This window comes from Delphinus delphis, chromosome 3 (assembly GCF_949987515.2).
Source record: "Delphinus delphis chromosome 3, mDelDel1.2, whole genome shotgun sequence".
Classification (NCBI taxonomy): Eukaryota; Metazoa; Chordata; class Mammalia; order Artiodactyla; family Delphinidae; genus Delphinus; species Delphinus delphis.
Genome location: NC_082685.1, coordinates 154,831,425 through 154,857,932, shown reverse-complemented (window position 1 = coordinate 154,857,932; position 26,508 = coordinate 154,831,425). Strand labels below are relative to the sequence as shown.

The 26,508-nt window shown below is 35.0% G+C and overlaps 1 protein-coding gene across 2 annotated transcripts in view; it reads right to left on the bottom strand.

Moving 5' to 3' along the window:
* The window catches only part of CDH12 (cadherin 12), a 405,814-nt gene that overhangs the window by 77,488 nt on the left and 301,818 nt on the right, over positions 1 to 26,508 (bottom strand). For both annotated transcript variants that reach the window (XM_060009645.1, XM_060009644.1), the window contains 2 exons: positions 14,674 to 14,793; positions 3,196 to 3,363 (listed from right to left, as the gene is read on the bottom strand). In XM_060009645.1, the coding sequence (XP_059865628.1) occupies positions 3,196 to 3,363; positions 14,674 to 14,793 (288 nt within the window). The remainder of the gene's footprint in view (positions 1 to 3,195; positions 3,364 to 14,673; positions 14,794 to 26,508) is intronic.

Sequence of the window (26,508 nt, the reverse complement as noted above, 5' to 3'; positions counted from 1 at the left end):
TAAAGGCAAATTGCCTTTTAAGAGGGAAAGTGATAAAAAGTTCTGAAGTCCCTTCATAAGATTAGGTCTTGGGTTCTCCTACCTAGGAGCTGTGTGATCTTGGACAAGTTACTTAACTTTTATTAATAATATACCCTTGTTCTTTTATTTCTACAATTGAGAAAATACTATACAGTCATTGTAAAGCTAAATGGGAATATATATGCAAATCATTTTGCATAATGCATGACACATGGTAACTTATTAGTAAATATCATTGTCACCATCATCAAATGAAATTGGCAGGAAATTCTGATGCCTCAGGAACCATCTATTTGGCAACAGTAAAACAGCAAACTCTTTACACTTGCATCCTACAAATGGCCATGACATTTAATTTTATTTTCATTTCTAACAGATTTATAGAAGGAAATGGATGGAAACGGGTGCTTAACAATGTCACACATGCATATGTACACACACAAAGCCAAAATGAATTATGATTAGTAAGTTTTAAGAAATGATCTTGTGCGTTTTTAAGCAATGAAAAAGATGCAGCTCCATGAAGTTCAATTGAAGGAAGATTTTCTTTTCAGCATAATTGCTTAACAGACATGAACAAATATAGCTAGCTGTGGGAAATTCTCTTGTTAAGTTATATTATGTATGAAATATTTGTTTTCTGGACTTTTACATTCAAAAGTTATTATTTCAGTTTGTCATTTCATGTCATATTTTCAGTTTAATTGATCCATGTGAGAAATATTCCTGCAGAAAGAGCACTGGCTTCTAAAGAGGTGGCTTTTCTGTTTATGAATGTATTCTGTCTTTTTCCTCTGAAGAATATAAATCAAAATAACAGTACAGTAAAAAGGGCTTGACACAAAGGCATGTAAGATTTCAAGGGGATTAATTTTTTATTCATGAAAAATGTGAAAACTCTCTTCTTTCTCATGATTCAAAAATATCTCTCACCTATTATACTTTCAGGCTATAGTTCGAATATGCATGTAACACAAGAAGAAAATAATTAGATCACAGTGATCTATTTGGTATATTCCTTCTACCCTCTCATTTCTGTTTATGATGACAATTCAGCCTATGTCATGTGACATTTTTGCAGACGTGTCTAAAAAATATGGTTTCAGAGTGGCAGGTAAAAGAAAAGACTATCTTTTCATTTTCGTATGTTAAACTAGAAGAAATTTGAACTTTAGTATCAAAATAAAGCCTTTGCCAGCGTTGATGATCTTGGGCAACTTAATCTAAGTCTCAGTTTTCTTAACAGTAAAATGTGGAAAATAAAGATCTCAGAGTGTTTCTGAGGAAAGGAAATACGAAAGTGATAAAGTTCCTGACACAGCATGAAAATGCTCTAAAAGTTCAAATGCCTTTAACCCCATAATCTTTCCTAGTGGGTCTCATCTAGTTACGCTTAGATCTACAGATGCAACTTCAAATAAATTCCAAAGAAGCCTGCTGCTTTGCACAGATTCTTTTCACTAGATAAGATCTGGAATTGATCTTCCTGTCTCCCTGGGAACTGAGCATGCCATCTTGGTTCCCTAACCATACTCTAGTTTCTCTCCCATTAAGATATTTTCATTTCTTTGTTGCACTCCAGCCTATTTGTCTGGATGGCTGTTCAAACTTTTGCAAATTACCCTTCATCCATACCCAGAAGTTGTTTCCTTCCACTGGTTGAGTTTTACACTCTTCATCTGAAAAACCTCACTATCATCCTTGTGAATAAGAATACTGACACTACCTAGGAAGAACTCTGCTATTTCTTATACTCTAAACTGAACACACTTTTTATGCACAAATCCAAAACAGAATTCAAATGTACAATGTCACCTTTTATGTAAAAGTAGAACAATCTTTCAAACTAGTCTCCTCCATTAGCTATTACAGATTGCCACAAATAAGCAGTAAAATTGTTAAAAATCAGTCTTTTTGAGGTGGGAACATGTTCTTTTTTAATGCCATATTCTAGAGAATCAAATGCATTATTTCTTTCTCCTTTGAAATATTTATTTATATTTTTTCGGTTTCCCTGAATAGAAAGCAAGGAAAGTGTTGCTCTAGGACTCTGTGTTATTAGTCATAACCTATATTTACTAGCCATTTGTCATATACATCCCAGTTGCTAAAGTATAATGATTTCTAATTGCCACTTTGATAACATTTGTTCAGTGCACTGACTTTCTGATCACTAAGTAAGTGTATTTCCATAAGAAAATATAGGTTGATCATTTTAAGACAAAAATGACAAAGTAGTAAATTATGTAAAACTACACAGCTAGAGGAATAAAATATCCATTTAGTTAAATATTCTTATTGTTATATACTTTAGTAGATAAACTCAAACTCTCCTGGAGTTAGAAGAGGAAAATGATTTGCCTTGTTTTGCTTTTTAAAACTGTTCATGCAAATGAGTGTCTAGTGACTTTATCAAATTACTTATTATAAGCAATGGAAGAAACAGTTTCTGTATTCTAAATCCTAGGAACACTGAACTATAATCCTTGAAAATGTACCAGAAGTCGAACAGGTACTTATTGGTGTTAAATATAATACTGCAAAAGAAAACTGGATGTAACACAAGTGAGAAGTATTCATTTTCAATAAGAAATATAGAGTTACAGAGAAGATATAGGTGTGAATTATTCTATTATCATAGAAAGTGTAGCAATTTTCACCTACTGCAAAACTAAAATAAAATACAACTAAAGTAGAGAAATAGCATCACTGCAATGTCATCTGATATCTCCAGGGAAGTATACAGAAATGATTCAACACATATAATTGATAAAGTGAAGGCAGAAAATTTTATGCTAATTATATGATATAACAAATAGTACAGTGACATATATGTCATAAATCTTAAATTACATTGTACTTTTCATATTTATATTACTTTTTCAACTAGTAAGAAATTAGACAAGATCCCAACCTATTGTGAATATTTTACTTTTATAAGAATTGATAACATGATTCGTACAACTATTGACTCATTTATATTTTTTTCTATTAAAATCACACTATGCATGATTCTAATGGAAAAATGTAATTCTGAGGACATTTAATTTTTAGCTTCTGCTTCCTAAAGACAAAAAGTGTCTGGAAAATTATTACAATTCCTGTAAAATTCAATGAAATGTAAGACATTTTTTAAAAAGCTGCACTGATTTCGACTTAACAGGAAAAACATACTTTTTGGGAATCGAGGTGGATTGTCATTGACATCTGTTAGGGTGATGTTGACTATTGTCGTTCCAGCTAACCCTCCCAGTTGTCCGCCCATATCCTTGGCTTGGATGAGGACTTGGTATTGTTCTTTGACTTCCCTGTCCATGTTTGGCAAAGCTGTTCTAATAACACCTTAAGGGGGAAAAAAAATAAAAGATAAATATCACAAACGGTGAGTTTTCAAAAATAAAATAGTCCACAACAAGAAAATGATTCTATCTAGATTCATTAGCAAAAAAACATGCTAACAAAAATTCTGTGTATTAAAAAGTGAAACACCCAAAACATCCAATGGTTAGGATATAATTAAATATATTGTGGTAATAGCCATATAGTGAAATGCTGTGCAGCATTGTGGAATATGGTTAAGGAACAATGTATTGGCTCTAAAAGATGGTCGTCATTCACTAAGTCAACCAAGTTAGACATAATTTATACAGAATGCTCCTACCTTTAAAAAAGAATTAAATTGTTAGACAATATATATTTTAGATATATAGTAAAAAAAATTAAGTGATTACACTGAAGATGAGATTTCTAAAGAATAACATCTTCTTCATTCTTATCTATTTTTTGGGATACATATATATTACTTTGCTTCTTTGAACACTTGAATATCTCCTTTGTGTATTTTATTTTGTCTTTCAGGATTCCTCTTACTTATATTAGCCACAGGTTTTTTGTACTTAGATCTTATTAAGCTTTGCCATTGCAGGGATTTTGTCTCTCTTGTCACCAAGTTACTATACTACAACCTCTAATGGAGTGCTTGTCATTTAGAAAAAACTCAGTAAGAATGGTTGACCATCTGACTAGTGGAATGACTGGCGAATTGAAGGAAGGAATCTATAAATTATTTATTTATTCATTTATTTTTGATGTGGACCTTTTTTTGCGGTACGCAGGCCTCTCACTGTTGTGGCCTCTCCCGTTGCGGAACACAGGCTCCAGACGCGCAGGCTCAGCAGCCATGGCTCACGGGCCCAGCCGTTCCGCGGCATGTGGGACCTTCCCGGACTGGGGCACGAACCCGTGTCCCATGCATCGGCAGGCGGATTCTCAACCACTGCGCCACCAGGGAAGCCCTTGATGTGGACCATTTTTAAAGTCTTTATTGAATTTGTTACAATATTGCTTCTGTTTTATCTTTTGGTGTTTTGGCCACGAGGCATGTGGTATCTTAGCTCCCCAACCAGGGATTGAACCCGCACCCCTTGCATTGGAAGGCGAAGTCTTAACCACTGGACCTCCAGGGCAGTCCCTATAAATAATTTATAATCATGAATCATGATATATATGCATATTTACATAGCCTACTCATTTCCTGTTCTTGTGTTTGGGTGCAGAACTAATTTATATTTATGTCTGTATTTATATTTATATTTATTCATAGTGTAACAACTAAAACCTTCTGGATTTATTGCAGGTAAATTGTGAATAAATTTTATAACAAATTCCAATCTATACCTAATGATTTTAGGGAGAGATTGCAGAAAATTTGTCTTAAACCCATGTGTCTTTGATATTATTTCTTAAATAATAAGGCATATATGAATAACAAATTTAATATCAATTGTCAACACAAAATATAGAATCCTAAGCACAAACTGAATATACATCCTTATTTTATCTATACTTACCTAATGCTGTTCTTTTGCTAATTCAGACTTAACTACAATCTGAAATTTCTTTTGGCCCTTGGCAGGAAATTGTTGCAAAAAAGGCAAGTTCCATGTTTTTCTCCTGCAGTTTTACTCATACACTGCTACTGACACCCTTTTACTTCAATCTGTTTGTCCTTTCTTCAGCTTGGATTTCTGATGCTTCATTTCCAAGTGTCTTAACTAAGATTCTTCATCTCTGCATCTCAGTGGCCTGGTCCTACATGCCGTAAGCTACATGACTTCTGCCTGCCTTATAATATTTGTATTTTCTAGATAAATGCCTGGGTTGAATTCATACTCATAACGTATTTTCCTGTTGTTGACCAGATTTATCTTTACTCAGTTCATTTCCAGTAAGTATATATGTATATTTCTTACTCTACTCAATTTCTGGTATGAAAATTTTCAATATAATTTACAAATATGTTTGATATATAAATTTTATGATATATGTATGCATATGTAAAACATTGATTCTATGAAAAAGAGAGCAAATAAACATTATCAGACTTATTTAAGACTAGAGTTGTTTTCTGATGATTTGATGTAATTGTCATGAATACCCCTAACTGCCCTGCACTCCTCCATTTTGTGTCTGATAGGTGATCTAGCCGACGCATCCAGCCATCCTTTTAGTTTAATGCTGCTTTTGGAAGACTGTATGTTAGAATTTAGAGAGGAAAGAGTTGTGTATGTAGTTTCAAAGGAAATCTCCTCTGATAACCATGATGTGCTTCCCCTTCCCACCACCATTTTCATTAGGAGCCACTGTCCCAGAGAAATAGCATACGGCATTTCTAGAATATTTTTAGAGTTGAATCTGGGGAATCAGGCAGACAACAAAATTCATTGTGAGTAGAGAATCCTTAAATACTGTGGCCTATTGAAAAAACCGGGGACGGGGGGGGGGCGCGGGGAATCTCCTATTCAAAAAGTTACTCTTCTTATGGCCACTGGTTGTTTCTATACTTCCTAACATTTAAAACCAAACAAATGAAAATGGATTGCCTGGTCTTGAGCAAGGAGGAAACTTGAAAACGACTGGACTAAAGTGCTTCCATAGCAAAATGCAACCAGCCGAAGGAAATGCTACATCCTGTCACTTCAGATCTTAGATTTAGGTTCAAGTAGCCATCTCTATTTTTCAGTATTTGTATATAAAGGTACAGCAACAAACTTGTATGATAATAGTTTAAGATTAAAAAGAAAAAACATGCATTTTATAAAACAGTATAAATACTCCACAGGTACTCCACAGTAGTGATACCACAAACCTTAATTTATTTGAAATAATTATGAAATAAATCCTATTTTTTAGAAAAAAAAAAGAGTAGGTATGCAAGTTTACATTGAATACTGGTATGGTCTTGTACCTGATGAACTTTCGAACATATGCAAGATAATTAGAGCAAATTAAGAATGAGAAAAATAGATTTTATTTCTGCCAATATGAATGGAAATATATGGTTGAGAGAGTTATAACCTTATATTAAGGTTATAAAACCTTATAGTACCAAAGGATGCTAATCTGCCAGGGGATATATTCTCCCTTTGCAATCACCTTGGTGTTATAGGCAAGTCCCTTAGTTTTGGTGGATCTCAGCTTATTTTGTGAAAATGGGTTAGATATGCTGATGAAAACTTTTTGAGATGAAAATAATGCAATACTATATATGAAAAATCATGAAATATTACATGTGATAATCAAGGATTTGGTTTTATCTGAGTTTTTTCTTGAATTGAGTGCTGAACTGCAGGATTGAAACATGGGATAGTAGATTCAGTCAACACTTGTACTAAAATATATGTTTCATTCAGGTACTGTTCCTAGGTTTAAGGGTATAATGGCTTCCATCTGCCCCTCCAATTCCACTATATATACTTTTCTAGACCTCTCTCTGCTCTCTGGTTTCTGGTTGTCCTGGGCCAATTGACAGGAGATTAGATGATAGAAGGAGAATGAGTTTGGGTATTTCTTTCCATGGATCCCCCACATTCCATTCCACACTCTCTCCAGCCATGGTCTCTGCCTGTGACTCTAGAACACCCTCATTCCTTCAACCCCAGTGTGGTAACTGCATTCATTTCTTATTTCTTCTCCAGATCCGGCCTTATCCCTTATGGTTTCCCTACAATCTGCTTGCACTTTAATAAAGAGTCCTTTTATTAAACTAATCTCAAATTGCCCAACTGGGTATCATCTGTTGTCATCTGGGAAAATAATTGATATAGTCTCTGTATAAGGTTCCTTCATGGACTGTACATTTAATGGGTATGTGTTCCTGTAAAGTGGTGAGGAGGTCATAAAGAAGCTTTTAAATGATTAAGCTAATTTCAGATGGTGATTGGTGTTATGAGGAAAATGAAAGAAAGTCCTCTTGAAGGTAGTATCAGAAATGTCCCCTCTGAGGAAAGACTGCAATCCCAGAGAAGTGGAAGAGGCTGACTTAGAAAGAACCCAGGGAGGAGTATCCCAGGGACGAAAAGGAGGAGAGCACTACTTCTTCAAAGCATACAAGAATAGAACTTGGGGCTTCCCTGGTGGCGCAGTGGTTGAGAGTCCGCCTGCCGATGCAGGGGACACGGGTTCGTGCCCCAGTCCAGGAAGATCCCACATGCCGCGGAGCGGCTGGGCCCGTGAGCCATGGCCGCTGAGCCTGCACGTCCAGAGCCTGTGCTCTGCAACGGGAGAGGCCACAGCAGTGAGAGGCCCACGTACCACAAAAAAAAAAAAAAAAAAAAAGAATAGAACTTGGAGGTTGATGTGGCTGCAACATACCACTGTTGGGAGGGATGGTATAAAATAAGATCACAGAGTGGGAGAGAAGTGAGATAGTGGTTTTCAAAGATAAATAAACTCTCTGGGAAGGCATCTTGAAAATCAACAAGTAAGACTACATCAAACTAAAAAGCTTCTGCATAGCAAAAGGAATAATAGACAAAAATGAAAAGGCAACCTATGGAATGGGATAAACTATTTGCATATCAGATATCTGATAAGGAGTTAATATCCATACCATAAAGAACTCATGCAACTCAATAACAAACAAAAAAAATCTTACTTAAAAATGGGCAGAGAAACCGAATAGAAATTTTTCCAGAGAAGTCATACAAATGGCCAGTGGTTACATGAAAAGGTGCTTGATATCAATAATCGTCAGGGAAATGTACATACATCAAAATTACAATGAGATACTTATCACCTCATGATTCTTAGTATGGCTGTTATCAATAAGTCAAGAGCAAGAGATAAAAAGTGTTGGCAAGGATGTGGAGCAAAGAGAACCCCTGTGCACTGTTAGTAGGGATGTCAATTGGTACAGCCACTATGGAAAATAGTATGGAGGTTCCTTAAAAAAAAGTAAAAAATAGAGCTACCATATGATCCAGCAATTCCACTTCTGAGTATGTATCAAGAGAAAGTGAAAACAAGATCTTGAAGAGATACCTGTGCTCCATGGTCATTGCAGCATTAGTCACAGCAGCCAAGATATGAAAACAACAGAAATGTCCATCAACAGATGATTGGATAAAGAAGGTGTGATATAATGGAATATAATTCAATAATTCAGACATGAGAATGAAAAAAAAATCCTGCCATTTGCAACAACATAGACGAAACTTGAGGACATTATGTTAAATGAAATAAGTCAGACAGAGAAAGACAAAAAGTCTATGATATCATTTATATGTAGACTCTAAAACAGCTGAACTTATAGAAACAGAGTAGGTTGGTGGCTACCAGGGGCTGTGGGGTGGGGGAAATGGGGAGATTCTGGTCAAAAGGCACAAACTTACAGTTATAAGGTGGATAGGTTATAAGGATAGAATGTATATCATGGTGATTACAGTTAATATTACTGTATTATATACTGGAAAGTTGCTAAGAGAGTAGTTCTTAAAAGTTCTTAGCATGGAAAGGAAATGGTCATTATGTGACCTGATGGAGGTGTGGTTAACACTATGATGGTGATCATTTTGCAATATATAAGTGTATCAAATCAACAAGTTGTATACCACTTACTTACACAGCACTATATGCCAATTATATCTCAATAAAGCTTGAAAAATGCTAATTATTAATTTGAGACTATTCAGATAGATTAGGTGGATGGATGGATGGATAGATAGATAGATATAGATAGGAAGAGATAGATACAGAAAGGTAGAATGAACAATGGATGAATGGCTGCATTCTCCATTCACTGAGGATTAGAGTCCAGAGGAGACCTAGACCACTAGTCTGTTCTCTAAAGAACAGTCACAGTGGTTAGGTCTGAGCACGAAGCAGTCACAGAGCCCCTCCAATCAGAAATCCTCAGAGATTGTCCAGGTCGCTCAGATTACAGACCTCACATAATCTCCATCTTCCCACTCCCTGATCTTAACTCTCTGATCTTATCTTCCACAACTCCCTCCTTTGTTCACTAGAGCTTTGTACCCTCTCTTCCCTCTGCTGGAAATGTTCTTTCCAAGACGTAACCCTAAACAGCTGCTTTACTTCCTTCATATCTGTCATCAAAGTCATCTTCATAGGACTGTATTTGTCATTCCAACTAAAATTCTATACTGAATTAGTTTCCTACTGCTTCTGTAATAGAATTTTTTAAAAGCTAGTACATTCTTAAGCTTTATTAAAAATATGGTGTTCATGACTACACAGATAAGCTGTATAATTTTTTGAAAACTGTTGCCAATAATGTATTTTGAGGACAAGAAGAGTTATCAGGTTATCTTAGGTAGGAAGAAAATTTAAAGACAGTATGGTCCGACTTTGCACCATAACATGCCTTAACTATTCTTTAAGATTTAGAAGTCACTTCCCCAAAAGTTCTTTTCTCAGGAGTTTCCCTGCTCTTGTGAGTCTATATCTAGTGCCCAGTAGTCACACTACGTATCATAGAATGGTATCCTAGAAAACACAAATGTAATCTTCTGAGGACCTGATGTCCTCCCCCGAGTAGATGGGGATCTATTTGAGGACTGGCTTGATGCATCTCAGTATCCTGGCAGCACAGGACGTGCCAGGTCATTGGTTATAAATAAATGTGCATCAGTTTACCCAAATCTGGGAAATCCATACCCAAATCCAGCACCACTGGCTTATCGCTCATTACCTGCTTTAAATTTTCCAGTAATATGAAGCTCACAGTCTCATGAGGTACCTGCCCCTCTTATTTATGGACAATCATCAACATCTTTTTTTCCTAATGAAACCAAAATTCTTTCTTCCTGTAATTCATGCCATTGATAGCCCTCTGGAGCAGCAGAGAATACAGCTAGCTCCTCTTCTACATGAGAGCTCTACAACTTCCGAAAGGCATGTATCACATCCGCCTGGAGTATTTTCCTTTCAAGACCAAATAGTCGGAGTTCCATCTGCAGATGTGTGCATTCCATGGTTTCTAAAATAAGGCAAGTGGAGTTCACACAGAGTTCTCGTGAAGTGTGACAAGGCAGAATACAAGGGAACCATTGTCTGCGGTACATTTTTAGTCATGTAATTTTACTGCATATATGTAAAATATTACAAAAGTGATAATGGCACATGTTGTTTAATCTTAATAATTGTCTATTTCCTATTTCACTCTTGAAGAAAAAAGGAGCTTCTGTCTTTATCTCACCAGCAGTGACTCTAAATGCTGTAAGACTTTTCTCTGAATTAAAGTCAAAGGCATGCTCAGGCCATAAAACATTGTAAATATGTACATAGTAGTTTATATAAAGAATTAGCCCAAAATATAAAGTCTGACCCATGCTTTAATTTCATTATGGGGCTTTAAAACACTAACACATTTTTTTTTTAAAGACTGAAAAGAATAAATATCAGTCGGGGGGGTGATGTTCTATTTGGGAAGTAAGCTTGAAGATAATCATCTCTAATCAAAAGGTGATAATCGAACTAAAAATCTTGAGAAAGTGTCAGTTCTCTCAGCACTTCATCAGATTTCCCAAACAGAAGCTAGGACAGAATCATAGAGCGTGAAGTATCAGGATAGTGGATAAGAGAGAAAAAGAAAGTAACTCATGCATGAAATCCCATTCTCATTCAATTGTTTTCATATGAATCCTAAAAATGCACATGTAAATACATAACATAAAGACTTATAAATATGCACTTTTGACAGTGCACATAAACAAAAAGGCACTGATGAAAAAGTTCTGGAGATGGGTGGTGGTGATGGTTACACAATGTGAATGTACATAATGTCCCTGAATAGTACACTTAAAATGGTTAAAATAGCAAAATATATATTTTACCATGACAGAGCCATTTAAAGCTTATAGATTTTTTAAAATGTTGAGATAAAATAGTATTATCAATATAACGCTTTCTCAGGTGGCGCTCAGATTATTTAGAAAAATCAACATATCATCACCACATGATACACCAAATAGCAATATCTAGTTATCCAACTCAGACTAGATTTTGAAATCGTTTAGGGAAAAATTCAAATACTTTAAAAGAATTTTAAATGTAAATTAAGTCATGAGATCAATCAAGTTTATAATAAACTCAAGTTTATAATAATGTTTGTTTTCCTAAATGAAATAATTCTATTATCAATGCTCTGGAAATATTTAGCATCTCAATTTCATGCATCAAATAAAATACTACAATACCTCTTTAACATTTTATAGATTATAAGTGTTTTTCTAATGTATCATAAATATTAAGTGTAAAATACATATAATAATATAATATGCCAATATGACAAATATTTTAGTGTTTTATAAACATTAACTATAATAAGGATCAATGTTATTTAATGTTTTATAAATGTATCTACATTTCTGTTTTTTTAAAATATTTAATAATCATTGAGGCATATACATGAATGCATGCAAATTTTAAGTTACAGTAAACATTCTCTTAGGTAAGCCAAATAATTGCCAAATTAGCCAATTTTAAACTCAATTCGGGGCTTATTTCATAGAATGCATCAATTTATATTATTTATAAATAAACCTGCCATATTTATACCTTGGATAGAGGTGTTAGGAATGTTTGTCAAACAGCAATGTCAATGAAAACCTTTAAAAAAAGTTCTCATTCCAAACGAATACTAAATAGTTATATTTATCTCTTCATAAATACTTAGTCACCAGAAGTTTTGATAAGACTCTTCCTTTAGAAATTATTTTAAACTGGTTTCTACACTCAAATGTGGAAAATTTTAGGTAATATTAGTTTTTCATGCATTTTATTTAATAACAGCAAAAGGAATCATAAAAGGAAGCTATATGGGGGCTATTTCTGAGAAATTGCAATTATCCTTGAGTTTTGATTTATTCTTACCTACCACAAGGTGATAAATTTGACAAAAAGTCTTCTTAATGGTTTCTGTGCATGAAGAACTAGTTATCATTCTATTAATGAAGTGCCTCACCATCCACTCTTTTCCTGTCTAGTGGTCTGGGGCATTGTTAGTATCAAGACTTCTGTCTCCAGTGAAAATCAATGCTTCAAAAAATCTATTCCATAGTTCATGCCAGATTGTTTCACCTTCAGTTCTAAATAATAAGCATGATATAAAAATATAAATACACAATTAGAAAAGGCATATTATGAATATATATACTCTTCTGTAAAATGATACTTTCTGAAGGCATTAGAATTTATCTAAAGCTGATATTGAACAAGTAAAGTCAATGGGAGGGCAAGTAAACCCTTCATGTAATTGTTGTCTGTCCAGTATTAATTTGACCAAAGCAATTATATTCCGTACCCACGCTTTACGCTTCGATTCACCTTTGTGTGATTTTTATCTTGCTTTTTTAGTTAGGTATGGTCTCTGTCTATAGTTATTTTTCCAATATTAAATCTTTGATCCTGCTTCTGCCACATTTATTCTGAGTATATAAACTCATCTACTCTATATAATTAATCACTGAAACTCAGTAAGCGTACCCTAATACTAAAAACCTCCCTCCTCACCAATCTCTAGACACTTTCCTTTCTTTTTCTCCCATCCTTTCTGTCTGTGAGAAGTGCTTCTCAGAGGCTGAAGTGATCTAGGAGACAGATATTGTCCTTACTTCTACTTCTGTTAGATTCCCAGTTATGGTAAAATTGGAAAATGTAACTGTATAAGAAAAAATAACCCATAATGTTCCCATTTGATAAAAGGTTGTATAGTATCTTAGATAATCTCATTATTTGTCTATACAGTTGGCCTATTGCACAAACCTTCCTAATTCCTCTGGAGTTTTGTACCATCATAAACTTCATTGAAAACTTCCCCAAACTTTCTTATCAACAATTTTCCCTTTTTTCCACAAATATATGATTTTCCCAAAGCTAAACAACAATAGCCACCACAAAACTTCCTCAATACCTATATTGCCAAACATTTTCTTCTCCTGTCTTCACTGCCTACTTCTGGAAAATAACTTACATTTTAGGTGTAATCTCTCCATTACACACTCAATCTTAACATTTGACCCCGTGGCTTTTGATCTCTGATCCTACTTCCAAACCAAAAGAGCTTCTTTGTCCTGAACCTTTCTGTATTTTCTTCAGCACTGAAGTTCCCTTCTTAAAGGACTAATGTTGTCCTTACTACAATCTATTCCTTTTCAAGTTTACAAAAGGGAGCAGCTCCCAGCCTTGTTCCGTTCACTTTTGATGGTTTCTGGCCCCCTGTTGCCTTGATGAAAAGGGTGAGAAGTGAGGACAGACAGAATGGCAGGTTTAGTTGACAGAAAATTTGCTGGTTCTTTATTTTCACTTAATTGACCTTATGTTTCCAAGCAACATCCATCCATGGTTAATTATTAACTAACCTATATCTAATTGGTATTCCAGTTCCCACACACTTCTGAGGAAGTATAAATTTTGAAATGTTTAATCCATTTGCATGTATAGTGTCGGAAACGAATACCCTTCAAATCAATGTAGCTCTTTAAAGATCTATTTACAAATTTTAAAAGTAACTTATTAGTCCAGTATGTTAACAGTTTATTCCATTACTTTAAACCGATATGATAAACAGTATTGAATTTAATATGCAACATGTTATGTATTATATAAGAGTTGATAAAACAACTGTCGTTATGGAGTTTCTGCTTTAACTGTGACACTGAGCTTTGATAACTGGTCAGCATGACTGCAGCTCCTTAAAAACTATCTTCACTCAAAAACAGATTCTCTAGAAACAGGGGGATCTCGTTTCATTTTAAAGGGAATAGAAAATCGTCCTGCATGTTTTCCTGCCCTTTCCATACTTTCCATAGATTCCATAGATTTGAAAACTGGAATTTCAATGGTTTGACTTAAAAACGAGACTGGCTTCAAAATCATAGACCAGAAGAATTAATGATCTTGGGGTTTCAAGTTTGTCAGCCCTCTTCTTTCCCCTACTAGAAGCATAAGTTTATATTTTTCCAAAGTCACCATCTATAACCCCATCTATAAAGATAGCAATAGAAACTCCATAATCTTGGGTTGATTAGGCCCAAAATGGAATATAATTGAAACCAACCAAGAAAAACTGAAATAAAAAGCTATTTTAGCTAGAAGAAACAAAAAAAAACAAATATTTCTAGACTTTGGAAAATTTAAATCATACAAAGAATTCCTAACTAACAAATTTGGACTTGGCATATATGTGTAAAAAGGTTTATATTTATACCAAGTTCAATCTGAAAGAAATAGCTCTGCAGCAGCAAGGTAAGATCTTATCTTCCTTTGCTAGATGGGGAGCGCATTGAATCTTTATTGCAGTGTTAGAATGGGAAAGGGAGGTGACAATGTTGTCTCTAATAAAAAATTTACCTGTCTTGGGATCAATAGAGAAATAAGGCTGTCCCTGAAGAATGCTGTAAACGACTCTGGCACTGTTTCCATAGGTTGGGTCATCTGCATCCGTGGCCTTGACCTGGAGCACATAAGCACCTGGAAAATAAGACCATATGATTCTAGCATCTTTGTTTTATAGAGCTCAAGGTCATGTCTTTTATCTTCTGGACTCCATTTTCCTTTGGAATATGGCATTCCTTAATTCAGTGAGTATATGAAGTCACCGAGAATAACTGAACTATTATAACCAAAATGTTGAGCAACAATATTAGCTGTTATACAAGTGATACCTCTTTTAAATATCTATTTTTAAAGCTGTGTCCATTTCCAGTAGCTAGGTCATTGACCTGAAAGTCATCACAATAGATTTATTGATTTGTACACCAAAGAAAACATGACACCGCTTGCATTAGCTCATCTGCTTACTGTAGATGCTTTAATTGCATGATTAGGATATCAATAGAAGAGCTAAAATGTTTAAAGGCTTACTGAACTTTAGAAGGTGTAAGTAATTTTCAATTGCAGCTTAAAAATCAACAATTACGTACTCATTTAGGAAGCCTTTAATTAGGACAGAATATTTGAGAAAATGAGGAACCGAAAATAATTGCAATTCTAGCTAGAGAAGCACCTTTATGCCTCAAGACTGAATTATTCTGTGTTCACTGACATAGGAAAACTTTAAAGACAATCCAAATTATCTGTAGCTTTTCTCATCTCTTGACACTTGGCCATATTATTTATGTACTAAGAGAAGTTGACGGGAGATTTTTTTTTTTTTTTTTTTGCGGTACGCGGGCGTCTCACTGTTGTGGCCTCTCCCGTTGCGGAGCACAGGCTCCGGACGCGCAGACTCAGCGGCCATGGCTCACCGGCCTAGCCGCTCCGCGGCACGTGGGATCCTCCCGGACCGGGGCACGAACCCGTATCCCCTGCATCGGCAGGCGGACTCTCAACCACTACGCCACCAGGGAAGCCCAACGGGAGATTTTTTTCAGCAGTTTTGTCTTACATATTCATAGTCATAGTTAAGTCTTCCTCTAAGAACTTTTTAAATGAGTATCTCTTCTTAATGTCCATTCAGTGTTACTATTCTGAATTGAGAACAAAGTAGAATCAAAATTATCAAACTCAGTATAAATAAAATAATATGCTGCTGATGAAGGAAGGAAATGCCTACTGAGCATAAAGGGAGTGAAATGTGCATCCAAAGTTACACAGTGGACAGAACACGCTTCATCTCTTGGAGGCATTCAATGTAACTGTCAGTTTGGGGAATGCAAGATTGCTCCATTTTACTCACTCAGGCTTTTTTCTTAAGACAGTGCCAACCAGGAACAAACTTAATCTTAAAGGTTTGCTCTAAAAGCTAAGAGAATGAACCATCTCGTCACCTCTACTTTTTTGTTACATGAAGTGTTAGAATGCTGAAAAAGTAAGAAATCGTAACTTTCAGTAGACATTCAATGCCAAATGCTTTATCTTAAGATGTTTTGGTGAATCCTAGTTATATCAACAGATAAAGCATATGTTTTATTACAACAGTCTTTCCCAGGAGAAGACACTACTAGAAGGAAAGTAGGGAAACTTTTTTTTTTTTTGGCCTCACGGCTTGCGAGACCTTAGTTTCCTGACCAAGGACTGAACCTATGTCCCCTGCAGTGGATACTCAGAGCCTTAACCACTGAGCTACCAGGGAATTCCCAAAAGTAGGCAAACATTTCTAAGCTGTGAAGAATGATAACTGATATTATTCAACATCATCCATCATCAACATTTTCATCATCATCAACAGCAATATTTGCAGCATCTCTAATAATTATTGGACAAAAAAGCATTGGTAGGCATTGGGGATCTATATTAAGGATTTATCAAATGTATGTCCTCCTTAATGATGTAAGAATGAACAGTTGCAAGAGTCAATTCCCCTCCTCTCTTCTAGGTAATGATTTTTCCCCCCAGAAAAATCACTTACCTAGAACTTCATTATCACTTCATCACACATGTGTTATACAGGTAAAGTCTACAAATATTGAATAATGCCCAATTCTAGGTATAAATATTGCAGTTGAAAAGCAGTGGGTTGTTTTACTCTGAGGATATATTTGAAGAAAAAAGTATTATATCTTCTAGAAAGTATGTAGTAACAAATTTAATAAACTTCTATCTAATGGTCACCATATGCTCAATGCAGAATACATTTTTGCTAAGTATATAGAAAAAATATTTTCCAAATGTATATTATATTCTTTATGTTAATAATTTTAAGCTCAAATGTTAAAGGAGTGAATTAAGAAGTATTCCCATAAGTTATAGAAACAGCAAATAGGCATCATTCAATTCCACTTTTGTCCAACTCAAAAGGATCACGGGATAGCAAGAATATCTTGTTTCATCCATGGTAATATCCATGATATTAAAAAATTATATACACTAAGTTACAGTGGTGAATAACTTTAGTGAAAAAGCAGTTTCTGATGTAAGTTATTTAAGAGTTTTTGAGCTACCTCTATATGAGTTTATAAGAACACAATTAAACAGCATTATATCAGCTTGTTTTGTTTACTGGTCCACAGCTTTCACCAAACTAATGCAAAAGAGAGACTTCATACTCCCTTCATTAAGAAGATGCAACTAATTGTCTGGAGCACATACATCTCCAAAGACTACCTTGGTCAGTGCTTGTGTAGCACACCAGTTCCTGACACTATTAAACACTAAATACCCAAGAGGTAGGAGTGGGAGGTTGTGGTTGGGGCATGTTTGATATGAAACAAGGAAATAATACAGTCAGTGAGATCCACAGAAACTGGAGTAGTCTTCTTCTCCGAAGCCATCATCCTGGAGTTTATTCTATCACTGAAACCCAGGATGACAATGTAACCACTCTAAATGTTGAAGTTCAGAGAGTTTTAATTATCTCTCCTGCCTAAGTTCTATTCCATGCACATGATGAGGGTTCTGGAGCCTAGAGAAAGTAAGCCAGCTTTCTTTCATAATGCAACTACACATGGCCTACTTCTGTTTGCTCATGCAAGATGTGATATACTTTATTTGATTTCATTAAGATTAATATTCTCAATGGGGATGAATTTTAGAAATAATGACACAATGTCTGCATTTCACAATGAAAGAATTGAAGCCCAATGATGCTAAAATCATTCTTATTGATACTGAAAGTCATTCTCATACAAAATAGTAGACAGGTGGTAATAGAACTGAGCCCAACTATCTCATGATTTCAGCTAAAGTAGGCATTGATCTGTTGATTCATTCATTCTTCCTTCAGTCAAGAAATGTTCAGTGGTCCACACCATGCACCAGGTACTATCCTCAACATACGATAAAAAATAATATGCTACTTAATTATTTTCTGTCAAACACCACTTCCAGCATGACAGGTTTATATTCTATGTATTTTTTTGCATTTAAGGTATTAAATAAACAAATTTACTAGAAATACATTGAAAACATAATTGGATTCTGTTGAATTTATGACCTCTTCATTTTTTAAAACTTCTCAGATGTATAAGGACATTCTATAAATTGAATATGTCCTTTGCTTTTTGTCTTTGCCCTGCCACTGTCTCAACTGGTTTGAATCTTCACTCTCACAACTGCAAGGCTCCAGAACATTCTAATTGCTTCCTCTTCCAGCTCCTTTTACACAGGAGCATCAGAGTAATTTTCCTATAACATGAGATTGATTAAGTTACTCTCATTCATTTAAAAAAATGTTAGAATTAAAAAAGAAAAAAAAACTTAGAATGGATTTTTATTCCTAATGAAAGAGCATTATCTAAACTCACTGACATGCTATGACTAGCATGACATGAATGGGTTTCGATATCTCTCCCAGATTAATTTCCAGCTGTGCTGCCAGGGACCCCATGCAGTCACTGTACATACTTATTTACTGTTTATTTGAGGCTCTTTCACACCTCTGTGCTCTTGCCCAGGTGATCCTGCTGCCTGAAGGACGTTGACTTCCACCATCTGGAGAAATCCGACTCACTCCTGATGTCCCAGTTCTACTGTCACCTCTGTGAGTCCTTCTTTTTCTGCTCCCAAGCACAGATAGTTTGTCCACTCCTGTGCACTCCCAATAGCCTTAGTACAATTTTGATTTTTTTAAACTCTACGCATCATTTGTTCTTCTCATGGAATACAGAGTCTTTTACATCAGAAGCCTTCCATATTCATTCTTTGTACATCTAATGTCTGTCATGAGTTACATCCCAAATAAATGTTTATTGGTGAATCCTTGTAATACTCCTAAATCCACACAAAAGACACAAATGCAATACACAATACTTGAAATGCGCAACCTGGAACCTAGTTATGGCCTTTAGAGTTTTTTTAACACTAAATTGAGAGCTTAACTTGTCTTGAATTTGTAATGCACGTCTCTGTTCTCATTTAAGAAAGCAGAACCCGAAATGAGTGACATTACATTTAAAAAATCACATGAACAAGATTTAGCCACAAGTTGGAACACAAATCTGATGAAAGTCAATATACATTTATTTGCTGAATAATGTTAACCCTTCTCAGGATTGATGTGTAAACAGGAAAAGAAATAAAAATATAATGCAACATATTTTCTCTTTGCTTCTGCCTTATGTATACACTGCATTATAATCAAGAAATAATACAGAGTTAAAAAGGTATAGAATTATAAATATAATACACTTTCTTTCCAAATAAGATTGGAAAATAAATGTACATTTTATCCCATAAAGAAGACATTAAGCAGCAGAGAACTGTAAAGCAGAGAGGGTTTCAGAAATGAGTCAGATAGAGGGAAGCAATTGAGGGCGTGTGCACACATATGACATACTTTACAGGCCTAGGTTACTATAAGACATTGAAACTATAACTATATAGACTTTACACAGTAAAATTAAACATACATGCACAGCAGGTGAGCTTACTCTTTAAGGGAACTGAGTCTTTATCAATTTTACATTAGATTTCACTGCACTGCTTATGAACACTTGTCTCTTAGCTTCCTTCTGTTGATTCTCTCTATATTTGTAAAGTTGTAAATGACTCCTCTGTCCTCTTTATCTTCAACCAGGGCTGCATATAAGACATTTACAAGGATTATTAAGGATACCAATTCCTGGGCCCTCATCAGAAAGTCTAATTTAATTATTCTTGGGTGGACCAGGTATCAGAAACACTTAAAAATCTCTGCAGATAAGTCTGACGAGTAGCCATCATTGAGAAGTCCAGTCCTACACACCTTCCCTAGGAGATTCCTTCAATTAGGAGAGGCTACATTGCTTGCCATTGTGTTTACCATCTTTGCCTCTGGAACCTTAATACCTAGGTTTGAATCCTAGATCAACCACTAGCAAACTGTGAGACCTCAAGCAAATTACTTAACATCTCTGTTTTAGTTTCCTCATACCAAAAAAAAAAAAAAGAAAAAAGAGTACTCGTTTTATAGAAGTATTTAATCAGCTAATATTTATAAAGAAATTATAATAGTTTCCCACACAATATGTGCTATTTGAGTATATGTAAAATAAAATAAATACATATATACTCACTTTTTGTTCTCCTGCATCACACAGAGGGTGACAACTCCCAAACATATACACTAGTATGATTCCTGTCTTTAAGTCCCATACCTTAATATTTGAATATTATTTGAATATTGAATACTAATCTGGATTTTATCTCCTGTATGTTAGAAAAATGTGATTTTGAGATGTGTGTTTAAAATATATTAAAATGTAAACAAGTGGACTCTGACGATATTGGGTCACTTTATTAGAGACACAAGAATGAAGAGTTTGCATACTTATTAAACCTGCCTGAAGGAATCAGAAATTTTAAGGATCAAAAAAGACATATGCCAAAAAAATCCTCCAGGACAGAAGTTATGCTCCCTTGACCTGTACTTCTAGGATCAGAGCAGGCAATTTGGTTTCCTCTGCCACCAACTCTGACTCTGCTCAGCCTGGCCTCAGAGTATCCCCTGGCACATGTAATGCTGTGACATCAACTTGTGATTTGTTATTCAGTCCAATGATCCAGAAGCACTCTAAGGTTATAAAACTTTCTTCCCAGATATGTTCTAAATATTTTAGATTATACATATTTACACCTTGTGATTCAAATGTACTTTGATGGATAAGTGAATCCATTTTAATGAGCACTTTATCTCTCTGTTGTGTGCCAAGAATTCTATACCACGAACACCAATACAAACCCTAATGTCTGCTCCCAGCAACACATAACTGAACTCTGACTTCTAGTGATGGTACAATGTTGTCTCCTTTGTACTTAATGTAATTTAGAAATTATTTTCACAGAAGTTGTCATTGGGAAATTCCATAGAAATCATGAAAAAATGTATGAGCTTGGAATTCATTCACTCAATGGCTCTCAGCTATAATTCAGTAAGGTTTGTATTTTTGCTGTGTAGCTTTATATTCTTAAAGGATAAAGAAATTACTTCTGATTCAAATGCATTTAGCCAAGGTACTAAGGACCAGTTAATTAGAATTTATTTAAAACACACCTAACACACCTGAAATTATTTGTTTTTATTTGATTGGATGATTCTGCCATGTTAAGGGTAAGAGAGATCTATGTATATATGCATATATGTATGTATGTATCTACTCTATTATCTGTATCTATCTTCCTAACCACTTATCACTTTATCTAGTTTTAGTAAAAGGAAAAATGCAAACTGTGTATGTATGTATGTATATACGTATATGTGTGTACGTGTGTGTATACACCAGAAGTCAGAAGTATTGAAACCTAGAACCAGTTCTGCGATTAAATAGATAAATGATCCTTTGCAAATTATTTCACTTCTGTAAGGATAGTACTGTAATTGTAGTGGATAATGTAGTAATCTCCCAGAAAAAATTAATCCCACCTAATGGTAGGAACTGTTCATATACATATTCATATATCACTCTCTCCCTCACACTTCCGTATACCTTACAAGGAACTTGACTTCCATGGATGCATTTGGCTCAAGTCTAAACTAACAAACATGAACCTTTTTTTCTGGCTAATAATGATTGGTTCAGGAATGTAAATATAACCCATTTCAAGCCAATAAAACCAGAGGAGATATTTGATAGGACCTTCTAGGAAATGCTCTCTTTTTCTTTTTCTCTGCACTCTGGTGCACAAACGTCTGGCTGTAGTTATTTCAACATTTGGGGGAAACGTGACTGGAGACAGACACACACAAGAGGCCACACACACTTGGGAATTCCAGGAAAGGTGATGGGGAGTCTTGACCCAACCTGCCTGAATCTCAACCTATAACCATTTTGATGATTTGAGACCATACATCCCTTTTTGTATGAGATCGTATACTTGGCGATGGATTGGGGTTTTCTGTTACTTCCGAATTAACAAAATTTTGGCAAGTCACTTAAACACTCTAAGCCTCTGTTGTTTCAAATTAAAAATGGGAGTACAAGTAGTAGGGTCCTCATAGAACTCGTTCATGAGTTAATGCATGTAAATTGCTTTGCATAGTAAATGGCACATAGGGTGCCCACATCAAAATGGTTGTTAAAATTCTTCAACTTTATGATGATGGGCTACGATTTCCTTGTTTCCTTCTAATTCCAGTAACTCTTTCTGCAAATTGAAACAGAAACCAATCTTACCTCTTTTTTAAAATAACTTTTCCGTTATTGCAGGTTAGTCTTTTGGTTACAGGGCTTTGAACGTATCATGGCTCTGTCCAAATCCTTCGGTGGTATGTTATGAATCACTACACACAGTCTGAACTCTTTCAAAACCGTTCATAGTCTGATATCCGCCTGTTTTTTTCATTCTAAACCTCAACTCCTCAGTTTCTCCAAATCTCCCTTCCGGGAAATATGTTTTATCCACTGTTCCACAAAAATTAGAGCTCTGTCAATTCATTTTTGGGTAAGAACTCTGAGCCTCTCAACCAAGAATTGGAAACATATTTGAATTCCATAAAGAGTTTGCAAAGTGTACATTAAACAATATATGTAAATCACCCCCTTCTGGTTTCTTCCACTATTGCCTGCTTCCCAGCCACTTCTCATAATCCAGTCTACCACTGGGTGTACTACAGACAAACTCATTCATTGTTTCACTTCCACAGAATACTTCCACTGGCTCCTTCCCTTAGTTGAAATCTTGCTTTCTCCTGAGCCTAGTACTGCCTATTAGCACATTTTAGGCCCACAACTGCCTTCCTTCAGCTTTTCAGTACTGCTTCTGATTAAATGATCTTTTCTACCACCAGTGAAAGAGGCTCCTCATGTCTACTTGTCTTCTTTAGGGGCATTTAAATTGGTTGATGCAAATCTCTTTCTTCAGGTTGCTTCCAACTGTGGTTGGCTTGCTCAGCATCATTTATTCTTGGCTCTCTTCTTTCTTCCTTGATCACCATTTCTCAGTCTTCTTTACACACCCTTTTCCTCTCCCTGCCCTTTAAAGATTCATGCACCCCAAGTTTTGTCTCTCATCCTATATGCCTAACTCTACAGTATCATTCATATTTGCCTCTAGGTACTAGTGACTGAACCATCATTTATATTTTCCAGTTGCTTAAATAACAAAACTACCAGTTAACTTGACCAAGATACATCCAATTTCTTGGTTACATTCTAAACTTTTTAAATCACTTACTGTTTACATCCATTCCAGTCCCCTTTATTGACTAAACATTGCTAAAATGTGTTTGTGACATTCTGTCACTACTTTTCATCAAAATCTTACTGTTTCTTACCTGGATTATGACTTTAAGATATTAATAATCTCCCCGTTACCTCTCATAACCACCTACCATTCACCCTGTGTAGTTAAAGCCACATTTATCTTTCAGAAATGCAAATTTGATTTTGTCCTCAGCATTATTTCTAATGCCCTTTGTGAATCTGCCTTTACCTACATTTCCAGGTTTATCTCTTATGAAACTTTCTGTCTACTTTATGCTGCCTCAGTACAATATTATTTCCCTAAGACATAGTGCTACTTCATATCCTGCTCTTTATAGATTGGGTTGTGGATATCAGAAAGGTCTCGTTTCACCCAGGTGAACTTCAGCCCAAATTAAAAATTGGCCTCAATAACTCCTCTTCCAGAAACTCATTTCCATATGCTTACAGAGTGTCATGCCACGTCTCTCATGCTTCCACTAGGCAGCAATCACTCCATATAGAGTGAAGACTGCGTACTGTTCTTTTTTAATTCCGGTACCTACTATGGAGCTTGGTGCCTAATATGTTCTTAATAAATTTCTCTTGAATAAGCTAATAAAAAATAAATGATTTTGGCTTAGAAAATATTTTTGATCAGCCCATGTTAGAAGTTTCCAGTGAAGCCTTTATTACATCTCTTGACTTGGGTCAAAAACTCAATGTCCCCTGGTCTTATCCTTTATGGCAGTGATGCTGTTTTGCTGTCTGTTACAGAAATCAAAGGAGCAGCTTCAAATCAAAAGTGACTTTAGAACACAAAGTGGCAAAAAAATACAAGAAATCAATTACTAGCATGTCAGTGATCTCGACATATCAAGCCCTGCTAAATCTATCGAAGAGTGTATGATTCTACACCCAGTTTTAAGGAAGGGAATAAACTTTTGTAAAAACAAGGACTGTACTGAGTTCATATCTATGGAAAATTCATTACAATAAAGTCCAGAACTAGTTCTATCAGTTCCCATTACCTGGAATCCAGTGATCTTGATTATTGATTATTTCAGAAACTCAAAAGATAGGATGATGCCACATGACTGCAATATTTAAAAGTGCTCAAAGATAAACATGTATACTGATAGAAAGCATGTTCAGCTATAAAGTAGCAGTAATTTTAGCCATTATTGATTAACTAATCTTAGCTAATAGAGAAAGATGTGTTATTTGTGTATAAGTACTGTGATTTAATATTTAGATTTTGTTCCTTTTGTGTTGCTGTGGTTAAATGTTGCAGTGATTTAGGCTGACATTTAGTTTTAGCAATTTTTAAAGAAATAAAAGACTTAAACATTTACAGTACAGTACAGTTGACCCTTGAACAACACAACTTTGAACTGCTTGGGTCTACTTATATGCAAATTTTTTCAATGGTGAATATTACACTACTACATGATCCATGGTTGGTTGAACCCAGGGATGTAGAACTGTGGATAAGGAGGAACCATGGATATGAAGAGTCAACTATAAATTAGACCCAGATTTTCAACTGCATGTAGGGTAGAAGCCCCTAGCCCCTGTGTTGTTCAATTGTCATCTGTACTTGTTCATTGTAATCCAACTCATCAGGGTAGAAAGGTACTGCAGCTAAACAAAATTCAAACTTTACTAGATTTCATATGTCTTCTAATCCAAATTCTCTCAACTGATGTGCAAATGACAATGGAAAAGACAATCTGGTCTCAGTTTATTCATCTATAAAATGGGAGATTTGGAATAGATGTCTTTAGATTCCAGGATATAAACACATGTTGTAATTCTAGACAAAACCCCTGATTAAATTGATAGTTAATAAGATTAAACTTTGATTGATTTATCAACTTTATTTCACTTCACCTAAGTTTTTATCAAATTGTCACTTCATATAAGTTTCTCTCCTGAGAATGGAACCTATGATTTGAATTTGAAAAAGTTATAGATATCTTTCTCAGGATAATGTATGTTTTCATTTAGAAAAAACTTTAAAAGTTGGATGTGAGTTTTAAAACTCATCAAAAAAGAAAAATAACATATGTATTATCACGACTTTATAGGACAGTGATCTGTTTATTAACCCCTTTGAACTTTTCAGAGTAACACATAAAAAGAAAGGTAAAAAACATTATATCACTAAACTATAATTTTAATGCATACTGTATGGAACATTGAACTTATTAACTGCACAATATATGCTAACAGGGAGACATTCCTGTCACTTAAATAGGTAAAATTTGATGCTACTTTAAAATACATGCTTGATGACAAAAATATGTCATAAATTAACTATGCCATTATTTCCAAATAAAAACTATATCTCAATCCACTTATAATTCTATTATTTATCATGACTTTTTTCCATCTTGCTAAAATTATTCCTTTCCCATATTTTGGTGAATATATTACTATATGGAGTTTTCATATACAGTATTTTTTTAAAAGCTTTCAAGTTGTAAGCCAGCCATAAAATATACTGCAGATTAAAAGACAAAAAGAGATTAAAAGCCTAAAAGAAAGTGAGTTATAGCTAGATGGGATTATTCATGAATTTATTTTATGACCCAGTTGAGGAGACAGAAAAGAGACCAGATGAAAAGTGGACAGACAGCAGGAGATGATGCTCCAGAAGCACAAGAATATTCAGAATATTACAGTGATGAATTCGACTCATTTGATATAAAAGGTAGATTGAAAATTTGGTGAAGGGCAATTTTGCTGGGTACAATTATGAATTATGGGTTTGTGGTATTAAAAAAGAAGCTGTGAGAAGATAAATTTCAGGAAAGGGTTTGATGTCCTTGTTTGTAAAGATTTAGCAGCTGGATGGAAGTTCATTTGCAAACCAGTCCTTAATGCATGCTGGGGCTGAGATTCAGTTCCAAGTTTTCCTCTTACTTCTTTAGAGCACTGAACATAGGGTCACATTCAGCAGAAGGTTTCATGTCTTTGAAGTTTTTGATAGCAGTTAGGTCCATTCTTTAAATACCCCGCTGAGGAGTTACATGTCCAAGAAAATTATATGTCCTGCTGCCGTGGTCTCCCTTGTTGTCTTGTCTGTAGATTCTCACAGTTTCCTTCCACTAGAGTCAGGCCCAGGAGCATGGCTTTCTTTTAG